This window comes from Labeo rohita, unplaced genomic scaffold (assembly GCF_022985175.1).
Source record: "Labeo rohita strain BAU-BD-2019 unplaced genomic scaffold, IGBB_LRoh.1.0 scaffold_289, whole genome shotgun sequence".
Taxonomy (NCBI): Eukaryota; Metazoa; Chordata; class Actinopteri; order Cypriniformes; family Cyprinidae; genus Labeo; species Labeo rohita.
Window position 1 is genome coordinate 53,956 of NW_026129199.1, and position 14,370 is coordinate 68,325.

At 38.7% G+C, this 14,370-nt stretch overlaps 2 protein-coding genes across 2 annotated transcripts; both read left to right on the top strand.

Annotated features, from left to right (window-relative positions):
- The first annotated feature begins 6,039 nt into the window (after nucleotides 1-6,039).
- Nucleotides 6,040-7,005, top strand: LOC127160112 (olfactory receptor-like protein I9). The gene has a single exon (XM_051102769.1). It carries the CDS (start codon nucleotides 6,040-6,042, stop codon nucleotides 7,003-7,005), a length of 966 nt encoding a protein of 321 aa, XP_050958726.1.
- Nucleotides 7,006-12,200: 5,195 nt separating this feature from the next.
- Nucleotides 12,201-13,424, top strand: LOC127160122 (olfactory receptor 2AT4-like). Its single transcript, XM_051102779.1, has 2 exons — nucleotides 12,201-12,296; nucleotides 12,423-13,424. Exons 1-2 carry the CDS (start codon nucleotides 12,258-12,260, stop codon nucleotides 13,422-13,424), a joined length of 1,041 nt encoding a protein of 346 aa, XP_050958736.1. The 5' UTR covers nucleotides 12,201-12,257.
- The last annotated feature ends 946 nt before the right edge of the window (nucleotides 13,425-14,370 follow it).

Consider the following 14,370-nt stretch of genomic DNA (forward strand, 5'->3'; position numbering starts at 1 on the left):
TAACAAATTTGGTTTCTTAAATGACTGTCAAAGGTATCAAAAGGTAAGAAAGTAAAGGTCTTTCTTGTTTCCTAAACCACAGTGTGACATTTGGAAGTGTCTGGAGGTGGTTGTATGGCCACTAGGCCTATAGTTCTATATAGTTTCTGGATATAATAACTATATAGCCAAACCAATATTTGCCCTATTTATAACAACATCTTTAATTTAGCTGTCAGATTACTGAAACTGCACATATTCTTGCCTCCAGGTAAATGTTCATCTTTGTTAAGTGAGCTGATGATGAGGGACAGTTTTCTCTCAAAGTCAAGATCTGAGCTGTGAGAGCTGGAGCAATGACTTTCATTCTCTGATGATGTCTCTATCACCCCATCTCTGGATGGCTTCATGGGACACACTCTAATTTTTATGTGGGTATCCCTTGTGGTCCTGTTCAGTGTTCAGTTTCTCAACCACATCTACTGAAAGATGTATTTGATGTCACAAATCTTGGTGAGTTTATGTCTGTTCCCATTAGATGGCGCTTGTGCACTTAGACTAGACACTAGCTTATTGCGGTAACTTTTTATTAGTATAATTAGTATAATTTTATATTTTGATTATTTTTTAATGTTTATTGTGATTTCCATACTCATTTGTCATTTATTTGAGCAAGACTCATGATTCTTTCTAAGAGTTTTTGGGTTATGTTTTATTTTATTCCCATCTTGCCCTTATTTGGCACTTCCTGTTTTTGTCATATGCATGAAGAGATGGAATGATGTTATCGTCAAAAGATTTAAGGTGTTTCTCTACATTTCTATCTAACCCATCCAATCAAGAAACTTCAAGACATACCCCCTCTTAGTGCACAATGAAGCCTCTAATGATCTTGTGAGGGCACTCGCTGAAGCTATTACAGCCAATAGGATTCCAATTCCAGAACCTGCTGTTTTCTCAGGAGAACCTCTAAAGTATAATTATTGGAAATTGTCCTTCCAGACGTTAATTGATTGCAAGAACTTGCCGGCCCAAGAAAAGCTCTTCTTTCTATGGAAGTATGTGAGTGGCACAGCCAAGAAAGCTATCGAAGGACACTCTTCTGGTTGGAACAGAAGCGGCCTACATAGCTGCCTGGAACATACTTGAGGATAGGTTTGGCAATCCATTTGTAGTTGGCAAGTCATACCGCAACAAAATACAGTCATGGCACAAGATTGCTATCAAAGAAACCAAAGATCTCAGGGAATTTCCTCAGCAGTGTTGAATCAGCCATGCCTTATGTTCAGGGTTTACAAGCTCTGAATGACTGTGTTGAAAATCAAAGGATATCAGCTAAATTGCCAGAGTGGTTCAGTAATCAGAGTTCACATTGGAATAGAGCAGTTACCAAGTTCCAAGATGAATACAAAAATTTCAAATACTTTGTCGAATTTCTGAATAAAGAATACAGAATCGCATGTAATCCTATCACATCACTGCAAGCAATAAAACCAGTTGAACAACAGAGATTCAGGCAAACTGATCAGGATCAATCTAAGTTTCAACAGAGTCGCAACTCAAGTGCTAAGACATTTACCACTAGTTCCAGTGAAAGGATTAGCATCATGTCTGTCTTTTTTTAAGAGACATGGCCACACTCTTCATAGGTGTTGCAAGATGACATTGAGAGATGGAAAGACCAGTTGAAGAAAGACTGGAGTTCATACAGTCTGTGAAATTGTGGCTGTCTTAAGGCTGGTCATAACTCTAAAGGCTGCACCTCTAGGAGTGTGTGTGAAAAATTTGAAAAGTGTCATCCAACGTGCTTACAACAGGATAAAGTAAATAAAAGCCCAAGACAAAGAGCTAGAATCAATCAAGATCAGTCAAGGGCTAATCAAGACTCTGCAGACGGAACAGCTGAATCACAGAGGATACAAGAGCCTATGCCTGTGACTTCAAACAGAGTGGTTAGAGAAAGGAATGGCACTTATACTTCCTCTATCGTTCCAGTATATGTTTTAACTATAGCAGAACCAAGGAAAGAGATTTTAGTGTACGAACCAGTCAAACTCAAGTTTTCGACAATAACTTCCAAGACGAACGTCGTGTCCAGTCACAAATTGAATGGACTACAAGTAAGGGGCACTAAGTCTGAAGTGAAAATTCAACTTCCAACAATCTATACTAGAGACTATATACCTGCAAATAGATCTCTTCATAGATCACTTGTGTAACTGCAAAGAACTGGCCTTATTTAGAACATCTGGCAGATGAAATGGCTCCTGCACTTGATTGTGAAATAGGTTTGTTAATAGGCTATAACTGTCCTCAAGCTTTACTTCCCAGAGACTCTCTTAAAGGTAACGAAGATCAGCCTTTTGCACAAAGATCTCTGTTAGGCTGGAGTATCATCAGATGCAACCACTGCGATGGTGACTACGAAGATGAAATAGGCATAAGTCATAGGATTATTATGAAGCAAGTTTTACCAGCTGGCAAACTTTCTCACAAGCTCAAGTCTGAAGTCTGCTTCGTACGCAGGAACAAGGTTAAGGAGATGATCACCCCAGCAGAAATACTGAAGGTTTCTGAGTCAGACTTTGTTGAAAGGAATAATGAGGAAGCTTCTGCATCACAAGAAGACCTACGGTTTCTAGCAAAGTTAAATGAAGGCATTAAGCAACTGCAAGATGGGAACTATGAGATGCCATTGCCCTTTAAGGGTAAGAGACCGGACTTGCTGTACAATAAGGTGTGTGCAGAGCATCGACTCAGATCCTTAGAGAAGCGTTTGAAGAGGGATAAACAATACTTTAAGGATTACCTAGCTTTCATGAAGGAGAAAATAGCAAGAAGTGATGCCGAAAAGGTCCCCAAGATGGAGTTAAGCAATCAACCAGCATGGTATATCCCTCACCATGGGGTTTATAACCCACAAAAGCCAGGCAAAATCCATGTTGTCTTGGATTGCTCGGCAAGGTTTCAGAATACTTCTCTGAATGAGAATCTGCTGACTGGGCCCGACCTCACAAATACCCTTGGTGGAGTCTTGTGTCGCTTCCAGAAAGGGCATGTAGCCATCATGTGTGATGTGGAGTGTATGTTCCATCAGTTTTATGTTGCCCCAAAGGATCGTGACTACCTCAGGTTCTTGTGGTGGGAAGAAGGCAACATGGAAGCTCCACCATCAGTTTTCTGCACGAAGGTCCACTTGTTTGGAGCTGCCTCCTTGCCTGGATGTGCAAACTACAGGCTGAAGTACCTTGCCTCACAAGGTAAAGGCAAATTTAATCAAGACACAGTGAAGTTTATTCAGCGTAATTTTTATGTTGACGATGGCTTGGCAAGTGTGGGCACAGAAGCAGAGGCCATCCAGCAGGTGAAGGAAGCCAGGGATCTCTGCGATACCGGGAAGCTCCACTTGCACAAATTCATCACCAACAGCAAGAGCGTGATCGCCACAATCCCAAAACAGGAATGTACTGAAGGTGCAACTGACTTTGATTTGCCCCTAGGAGAACCAAAAATAGAAAGGGCATTAGGAGTCCATTGGTGCGTAGCTTCAGACGAGTTCCATTTCAGAGTACTAGTAAAGGAAAATCCTTTTACTAGAAGAAGTACTGTAGTGTCTACAGTTGCTTCCATTTTTGATCCTCTTGGATTCGTAGTTTTTGGTTGATCTTACAAAGCATATGTAATGACAATATAGGCTGGGACGAACCACTTCCTGATGACCTCAGGCCACACTGGGAAGCTTGGGTACGAGACCTTTATAACTTGTCCTTGGTAAAGATACAATGACCAGTCAATCAAAAATTTTCAGAAGAGTCAAAGCCTAGTAGGCACCTAATACTCTGCTTTTTTGACAATGGACACTCTAGGTGCGTGTTTTCAGCTGGGGCTGGACGACGAGACTATCTGTTGCGATCTTCCCGTGTGTGAGTATCCCCTGATCTAACTGATTAATCTCGTCCTTTATTTAAACAGTTCTAAATTCATGAGAGGTTGGTGACCTTGAGCACCTCAGGCCCGCCGGCCGCCGCCCGAGCTCAAGGCCACCAACCTCTCATGTGGCAAGCCACCTATATATTAAAGACATGATGGACCTGGCGCTCCCCATGGGGTTTAATGCCCCTATCCTCTCTCCTTCGTCTTCGTCTCCGCTGGTCCCGTCCAGCCCTCCTATGTCTCCGCTGGTCCCGTCAAGCTCTCCAAAGCGCCCCCCAGAGCCTGCGCCTCCAGAGCGCCCGCCAGTGCCAGCGCCTCAAGAGTGCCCTCCTGAGCGCCCTCCAGAGCCCGGGCCTCCAGAGCGCCCTCCAGAGCCTGCGTCTCCAGAAGCCCTCCTGAGCCCGCAACTCCAGAGCGCCCTCCTGAGCCCGCACCTCCAAAGCCCGGTCCTCGTGTACTCTCCCGGGCTTGTAGTTCCCTAATTTCCCCCAAGAAAATTTGGGGGGGGGGGCGGTACTGTCTGCTCCATCATGGCCTCCCGGACTGTGTGCTCCGCCGTGGCTCCCCGAGCTCCCTGATCCGCCATGGCCTCCCGGACTCTATGCTCTGCCGTGGCTCCCCGAGCTCCCTGATCCGCCATGGCTCCCCGAGCTCCCTGACCCGCCTGACCCGCCATGGCTCCCGAGCTCCATGACCCGCCATTGCTTCCCGAGCTCCTTGACCCGCCATGGCTCCCTGAGCCTTCTGATCCACCATGGCTTCCCGAGTTCCCTGATCCGCCCTGGAGGCCTTCCTTCTCTCTGCCCTGTGTCTGCCCCCCGGTGTGTATGTTATGGCGCGAGACAACACCTTCCGGGAGGTGGGAGTAATGTCACACCCCTGTGGACTGTTTTGTTGGTTTTGCCCTTCTGTGCCCTTGTATGGTCTTTCCTGTTCCGTTTCTTGTCATGTCTTTATTGGTTAATTACCCACACCTGTCTTTGTAACATTAACACCCCTTTTTAAGTCTAATTCAGTTCCGTGGTTGTCATCTGTTCTTAAAGTTATGTTGGTGTGTTTCCCTGCTGTTTCTGTCTTGATGTACCCTTTTTGGATTTTATTAAAGCCCTTTTTGTTATATTTCGTCTCCCTACGTCTCCGTCTACACACAGCGTGACAGTTCCCTAATGGTTATTTTTAGTTTATTTTTTGTAACCATAAAATAACATTCCCAGAACGTTGCAGGGTGGTTGTTTTTAAAATAGCTAATGAGAAAACTCATTAGCTGCGTGTTCACACAAAATATGACACGAAAGCATGCAACCAATGAAAAACAAGCTGTGTGCTACACAGCATAAGACAAAAATTAATGTAGGCTTATATTTATTACTGATCCAATAAAAAAAATATCATGTTGTAATGGTCATGGTCAAAATCTACTTAAAAAACAGGTTTTTTAAAAATGAATGACAAAATCATGTGATTGTGAATACTTCCTTGAAGTGATGGCATTGGCAATTGGTAAAGATGTTTAGTTGCTTCCTTTGGATTGTCCCTTGGCCTTCATGTGGCGCACAGATGGTATTAGGAATCTACCAAGTGTTTGTCAGGTATAGGCAACATAACCGAAATCACCATTGATATTACGTGGAAAATCATAGAGCCACTGTATATAAGTAAATATATTTGCATTGTCCATTTTGCAAAGTAACATATAAAAAATAACATATATATTAAAAAAATGTACCAGCCTATCTAAGCACCAAGCATTAGTATGACGTGTCTCATGATGTGTCTCTTGTGATCGAGGGAAGAGTTCATAAATTGAGGAGTCAATGAATTTCTGTTAGTATAGAGGTGCACTGGACAGAAGAGTTTCACTCCTTCTGAATATAAGGCTACTCAAGGTCACTGTGCCACTGATATGATGCAGGCTAAAGAATTCATTTAACTTATTGGTAATTTTTTATGAAATGTAAATCCCATTCTGCTTGACTACCCATGTGATGACCTTATAAATGAATGAAATATCTTTGCAAATGATCTGTATTACTTTACTTTAATATGTGAAAGTTGATAAACATTTGTCTTTGTTTTTGCTTTTTTTTCTATTTACAGTCTAATAGGTTTCTGTGGGATTTTGGAGCAATGGCAGTCGCCAACTTCTCTCAGATCACTGAATTCTACCTGCTGGGATTTCTAGGACTTCATCCACAATATTATGGGGCTGTGGGAACTTTTTTACTCTTTGTCTATGTAATACTGGCAAGCGGAAACATTTTAATCATTTTATTTATTGTTTATGAGAGACACCTTCATAAACCCACCTACTTGATCTTCTGTAATCTTGCAATGTGTGATCTTTTGATGGGAACCGTCATTCTGCCCAGAGCAGCTGCAAAATATCTTGCTAATGAAGATTATGTACCATTTCATTTATGTTTTGTACAAATGTTTTTTGTTCATTATTTAGGAATGGTTGATTCTTTTATTTTATTATTAATGGCCCTGGATCGGTTTGTTGCAGTATGCTACCCTCTTCAATATCCTGCTATTGTCACAAACCAGCATATTGTATATGTGTGCACAGTGTGTTGGTTGTTTGTTTTAACAGTTTTTCCATTAATTATTTACCAAACTGAAAAACTTCACTTCTGTTCTACAAATGTGATAAGTCATTGTTTCTGTGATTTTAATTCATTATCTAAAATTGGCTGTGGAGATCAGACTGAGCTGAGGAGAAATGCTCTAGCTTCTGGCATGTTTGTTCTTTTTGGCCCTCTAATATTCATCACATTTTCATACACTGCTATCATCAAATCTGTTTTCAAACTCTCAAGTGTTCAGGCCCGATTTAAAACATTTTCCACATGCACCCCTCAGCTTTCAATCATATGCATTCACTTTTTGCCTAGATATACTGTGCATATATGTGACTTAACCGCTGAAATACCTACAGGTGTTCGGATTATACTTGTTATGTGGTACAGTATTCTCCCACCTGTTGTTAACCCACTGATTTACTGTTTGAGAACTCAGGAAATCAAAGCCGTCTTCATGAAGAGAATGAGAGGGAAAAAAGTCAATTTTCAGCTAAAACCATCATCATGCTGAGACAAAGTTAAATGCCTAATGAACCTGTATATCTAATATGTTGTATGTAAAGCTTAATGTGATCAAATGTTGCAGAGTAAGGATATATTACATATTTTGTTGCTTTTCAACCTTTTTTGACCATTTTTATTGCCTTATAAAAAAACAAAGATTTATTGAGTTGAATGACTTCTCAAAAACTCTTTACTGTTACTTTTCCAAAACCTCATATTCTATTAATTAATACTTTCATCTGTTGATTAAATATATCTATTTTCTTTTTAAAAAGCAACTTTGACCATAGCTGCTTACTGTATCCTAAATTAAACAAAAATTCCTAATATTTTTTTATGTAGATTATGTAAATTATTAATCTTTTTAAAATGTTTATGAAGCAAATAACCATTTGTTCTCATTTATTTTTATTTTGGCAGACACAAAACATTACCTGCCCCAAAAAAATCTTCTTTAAGACTAGAAGTTACAAGTTGGAATTGTACACGGTTTGTTAATTTTTAAATATTTGTTTGCAAAAATGTGATTTTATATTTTTGTGTTATTTTCCAGCATTTGTTTTTCAAGTGTTTTACAGATTAGATTTTGCTGAGGATATCACTAAATAACCAATAATATTTTCAACACAGGTTGGAAGATCTCCTTTTAAATACATAATAATATATTTCATAGTACATTTCCAAAACTCTCAAATTATAGTCAAGAAGCAGCAGGTTGCCTTTTTGTTTTTTGTTTTGTTTGTTTGTTTTTTGTAGCCAAGAATGTTATGAGACTGTACAGAAATTAATTTTAAAAAATAAATTAACATTGAGAAAATTGTTCTGGAGTTCTGTCTTCATTTTCAAAACGCTGTATATGCATTAGCACGTACATAAAATATATTACAAACAAATACCAGCTACAACATACTGTTATTTCGCTCTGTATAAAAACAAAATTCACCTCATCTCTGACATTTTAATGATTACAAAAGTCATAGTTCAGCTCCATAGTACCTGTAAAATAGTCATGACCTCAAAGTGTAGTAGGATATAAGCCAATGTAATGTTAAAGATCTGAAAACAGATGGCGCTAATGTGACAAGACTATTATTCTCCGCAAAATCTTAACTTAATAAGCCTTCCAAAAATAGTATATTTACACTTAATATTAATGTTCTTATGAAAGGAATGAATCACCAGTATTTCAACGGTCTAATTTTAGTCAGTGATTTAAGTACATGAATGACAAATGAACTATGTACCTTGTTTTTAACATTCTTTCAAATGATTTCACCTTGATCGCTCTGAAAATCACAGTCATTTGGCTGGTGGGTCAGTAAGCTGGCTATATCCTCAAATACATCTGAATAGGATTTTAAAATGAATTCAAAAAACTAAAATTTATAACACAAGTACACATGTATTCACATTTAACAAAACTGGTTTCATAATATTTCAAGTGAATAGTCAAAGGTATCAAAAGGTAAGAAAGTAAAGGTCTTTCTTGTTTCCTAAACCACAATGTGAAATCTGGAATGCTCTGGGAGGTTGTTGGATATTAAATGGCCACTAAATGGCCATTTATTTGATCAAACCACAAGATGTCACTACTGGTTCGGTGCAGTGATAGTTGAAACTAGTTGAGAAACGAACTTTTAAAAATAAAAGTTTATATAGTTCTACATAGTTTCTAGATATAATAACTATATGGCCAAACCAATATTTGCCCTATTTATATCAACATCTTTAATTTAGCTGTCAGATTACTGAAACTGTAAATGTTCTTGCCTCCAGGTGAATGTTCATCTTTGTCAAGTGAGCTGATGTGGGACAGTTCCCTCTCATAGTCAAGCTCTAAGCTGGTCAATGAGCAGTGACTTTTACTCTCTGATGATATTTCTATCGGATGACCTCATGGGACACACTCTAAAATTCTGATAAGAGCATCCCTTGCTCCCATGCAGTGCTCAGCTTCTCAACCTCATCTGCTGAGAGATGTTGTGGAGGGCCTGTCAGATCAGGAGTCAGTTTTCTCTCAAAGAACAGTTGGGATTGACTTTGCCACTGGTGAAAATCACTTTCAGATGTTCTCTGATGGACTTTAGGAGATGGATTATGATTAGTTTGAGGTTGCATGATGGATTGAGAAACCTTTGAATTGCCATTCACCTGATCTCCATGTTCATCCTCCTTCTTCAGCTGTAGGGTCTTTACATCTGAGTGTGCTATCAATCTCAAAGTACCGCAGCTTACCCCATGCAAAACCTGGGACATGACAAGAAGGCCTACATTCAGTGTAACTTCCGACTCCTTCCATTGAATCCCTTGATTTTATCAGATCCGGTTGTTTGCTGGCTTCATTTGACACATTGAGATAAGACCCTTCAGCAGGACCTAAGCTAAATCCCAGGTTATCAGTGCCATTTGCTTGGTGGCATCAGGTAGATTTGACTCCTGTTTTCGCCCTCACAGAGTTTGCCTTGTCTTCTGAGGACAATACAGAGAACTAGGATCAGAAGAATGAGGACAATGGGAAGAATGACTGCTACATTTTAGGAGGGGATGCTTTTTTGGGTTTGAGAACAGATCTCACTGCGGATGACGTCAGATGAGCAAGATCCACACGAAGACACATTGTACAGACAGATGCACCAATAGTCATCTTTGGGAGAAGATCCATAGTCACTATCATTTCAGCAGGGCTCAGACAGACAGGAATCCTTCAGACATGGAGTCACAAGTCAAGTCAAGTCACCTTTATTTATATACCGCCTTTAACAATACAGAATTGTGACAAGGCGGCTGTACAGTATTAAATAGGAAACAGTACATCAACAATGCCAAAGGCAACATTAAACACTCACATTATAGGTAAAGGTAGTTAATCAAAAACAATAAAATAAAATGCAATATTGTGTTAAGAGAAAGTGTCCCCAACTAAGCAAGCCAGAGGCGACAGCGGCAAGGAACCAAAACTCCATCGGTGACAAATGGAGAAAAAAACCTTGGGAGAAACCAGGCTCAGACGGGGGTCCAGTTCTCCTCTGGCCAAAGTTCCCATGGTCTTGTGCCGACAGCTGTCTAGGTGATGTGGTCTTTAATGTGGATCCGTCTCTGGGGCTCATCTAGTTGATGTGGACTCCGCTGACATTCAGGGCTGTAGAGGTCGTCTCTAGGTGCTGATCCACCGTCTGGGCTGGGTTCGGACTGGATCCGGGGGACTGCAGTGACCATCTGATCTGGATACGGACTGGATCTGGTGGTTAATGTGACCTCGGAATAAGTGAGAAACAGACTAATATTAGCGTAGATGCCATTCTTCTGACGATGCACCGAGTACATCGGGTGTTATGGGAAGTGTTCCCGGTTCCGGTTGACCTAATTAGTGCAGCCTAACAATCCTTTAACGGATTTGAATTATAAGAATGTGGATTTGTTATGTGTAAGCAAGGTTAAAGAGATGGGTCTTTAATCTAGATTTAAACTGACAGAGTGTGTCTGCGTCCCGAACATTGTAGGGTAGATTGTTCCAGAGTTTGGGCGCTAAATAAGAAAAAGATCTGCCGCCCGCGGTTGATTTTGATATTCTCGGTATTATCAAATTGCCAGAGTTTTGAGAACGCAGCGGACGTGAGGGACTATAATGCGATAAGAGCTCACTCAGGTACTGGGGAGCTAAACCATTCAGGGCTTTATAAGTAATTAGCAAGATTTTAAAATCTATACGATGTTTAATAGGGAGCCAGTGCAGTGTAGACAGAACCGGGCTAATATGATCATACTTTTTGGTTCTAGTAAGAACTCTAGCTGCTGCATTTTGGACCAGCTGGAGTTTGTTTATTAAGCAAGCAGAACAACCACCCAATAAAGCATTACAATAATCTAACCGTGAGGTCATAAACGCATGAATTAATGTTTCAGCATTTGACATTGATAGCATAGGTCGTAGTTTAGATATATTTTTGAGATGGAAAAATGCAGTTTTGCAAATACTAGAGATGTGGTTTTCAAAGGAAAGATTACCATCAAATAGCACACCTAGGTTCCTAACTGATGACGAAGAATTGACAGAACAGCCATCAAGTATTAGACAGTGTTTTAGGTTATTACACGCTGAGGTTTTAGGCCCAATAACTAACACCTCTGTTTTTTCAGAATTTAGCAGTAAGAAATTACTTGTCATCCAAATTTTTTAACTCAACTACACAATCCATTAGTTTTTCAAATTGGTACGTTTCGCCAGGCCGCGAAGAAATATAGAGCTGGGTATCATCAGCATAGCAGTGAAAGCTAACACCATATTTCCTGATGATATCACCCAAGGGTAACATGTAAAGCGTAAAGAGTAACGGCCCTAGTACTGAGCCTTGTGGTACTCCATACTGCACTTGAGATCGATATGATACCTCATCATTTACTGCCACGAATTGATGGCGGTCAGATAGATACGATTTGAACCATGCCAATGCACTACCACTAATGCCAACATAATTCTCAAGTCTACACAGTGGTTTGGAGAAATGCAGAAGGGTTGGAAGACAGATGAGTTGGAGTTGGCATCAACTGTCTTATTGTAGCCGTTGTATGACAGGAGATGGCCACTGAATTTGATGTATTCCACATATCCCCTGAAACCTGGAAAACCAAGGAAGCAACATGGCAATTTAAAAAAAAATGGTTAAATAAGTTATGAAAACTAAATTAACATAGCTGCATGTATCTGAATGAAATTGATTTCATAACTGTTTCATAATAATTTTGCAACATCAACACTATTACTGACATTTAAATTTTGATCAAGAAAAAAAATACCCCAGGTTTCATGTGATCAATGAATACTTCCTTGAAGTGATGGCATGTGCATATTTAGTTGCTTCCTTTGGATTGTCCCTTTGCCTTTGCACAAATGGCATTTGGAATTCACCTTAATTTCACAGAAAGTGTTTGTCAGGAATAGGCAACAGAACCAAAATCACCACTGATGTTATGTGGAAAGTCACAGAGCCGTTGCATATAGATAATATATTTCCATTGTCTATTTTGCAAAGTAACATTTATAAAAAGTATCATATAAAATAAAAAATGACTGTATATTTGACAGGACCATCTAAACACCAAGCATTAGTATGACGTGTTTCATGACGTATCTCTTGTGACCGAGAGAAGAGTTCATAAACTGATGAGTCAGTTAATTTCTATTAGTATAGAGGTGCACTGGACAGAAGAGCTTCACTCCTTCCAAATATAAGACCTACTCAAGGTTACTGTGTGACTGATATGAAGCCATGCAGGCTAAAGAATTCATTCAACTTCTTGGTAATTTTTTATGATTTTATGAAATGAATGAATTATCTTAATATGATCTGTGTTACTTTAATGCACATCTGAAAGTTGATTAACATTTATTTCGTCTTTGTTTTTGCTTTTTTTTTCTGTTTATAGTCAAAGACTAATTGGTTTCTGAGGGATTTTGCAGCAATGGCAGTCGCCAACTTCTCTCGTATCACTGAATTCTACCTGTTGTGCTTTCCAGGACTTCATCCACAGTATTATGGGGCTGTGGGAACGTTTTTACTCTTTGTCTATGTAACGCTGGCAAGCGGAAACATTTTAATCATTTCATTTATTGTTTATGAGAGAAGGCTTCATAAACCCACCTACATGATCTTCTGTAATCTTGCAGTGTGTGATCTTTTAATGGGAACCGTCATTCTGCCCAGAGCAGCTGCAAAATATCTTGCTAATGAAGATTATGTACCATTTCATTTATGTTTTGTACAAATGTTTTTTTCTCATTACTTTGGAACAGTTAGTTCTGTTATTTTACTATTAATGGCCCTGGATCGGTTTGTTGCGGTATGTTACCCTCTTCGATATCCTGCTATAATCACAAACCAGCATACTGCATATGCGTGTACAGTGTGTTGGTTGTTTATTTTAGGATTTTTACCATTAATAACTTACCAAACTGAAAGACTTCCCTTTTGTACTATTAATGTAATAAATCAGTGTTTCTGTGATTTCAATTCATTAGTTAAAATTGGCTGTGGAGATCAGACTGAGGTGAGGAGAAACGCTCTAGCCGTATCCTTGTTTTTTCTTTTTGGCCCTCTAATATTTATCATATCTTCATACATTGCCATCATCAGATCTGTTTTCAAACTCTCAAGAGTTCAGGCCCAATTTAAAACATTTTCCACATGCGCCCCTCAGCTTTCAATTATATGCCTTTACTTTTTGCCTAGATGTACTGTGCATATATGTGACGTAACCACTGAAATACCTACAGGTGTTCAGATTATGCTTGTTATGTTTTACAGTATCATCCCGCCTGTTGTTAACCCAATGATTTTCTGTTTGAAAACTCAGGAAATCAAGGCCGTCTTCATGAAGAGAATGAGAGGGAAAAAAGTCCATTTTCAGCTAAAAGCATCTGCAAACTAAGACATATGTTTAAAGGGCCTATATATGCAGTATGTTATTTATAATGCTTATTGTGATCATATTTTGCAAAGGATATATTACATACTTAATCATACTTAATCATATTCATACATACGTAATCATCTCAAAATCATTCTTTACAGTCATTATTTTTCTTATTTGTGAGTTTTTTTAACTGTTAATCCAGTGTTAATATGTTTATGGGGCAAATTAATAATCATATATTTATTTTAGCGGACACAAAATGTTCTCAGTCCAAAAGTTTTGCTTTAGGGCTAAAAATTGGAATTATACATGGTGTGTTAATTTTAACATCTGTTTGCAAAAAAAATTTGATTTTATATTTTATATCTTTTATATCTTCAACAGGTCTTGCTGTTTACATGTATAACTGTATATTTTCAAAACTCTCAAATTATTGTCAAGAAAATGCTGGTTGCCACTATTTATTTATTTATTTATTGTAGCCAAGAATGTTATGATCCTGGACAGAAATTGATTTTTAAAAATAAATTAACATTGACAAAATGTTTTGCTGAAGTTTAAAGTGTGACAGCTAGGCCTTGCTTTATCTTCCAAATACTATATGCATTAGCATGTACATAAAATGTATTGCAAAAAAAAAACAGCTACAACATACAGTTATTTAATTTAGTATAAATACACAATTCACCTCATGTTTGAGATTTGAATGATTATAAAAGTCGTAGTTCAGCTCCATAAAACCTGTAGAATCAGAGCGTTGTAGATTATGAGCCAATGTAATGTTAAAGATTTGACAACAGATGGTGCTAATGTGACAAGATTATTATACTCCTTAAACACTGTTATACATCTAGATATAAATAATGTTGATAATTCAGTCACTACTGGTAAATTTGCTATGTGCTTGAATATATCCCTTCCATAAATAGTATATTTACATTTAATGACTCACCAGTATTTC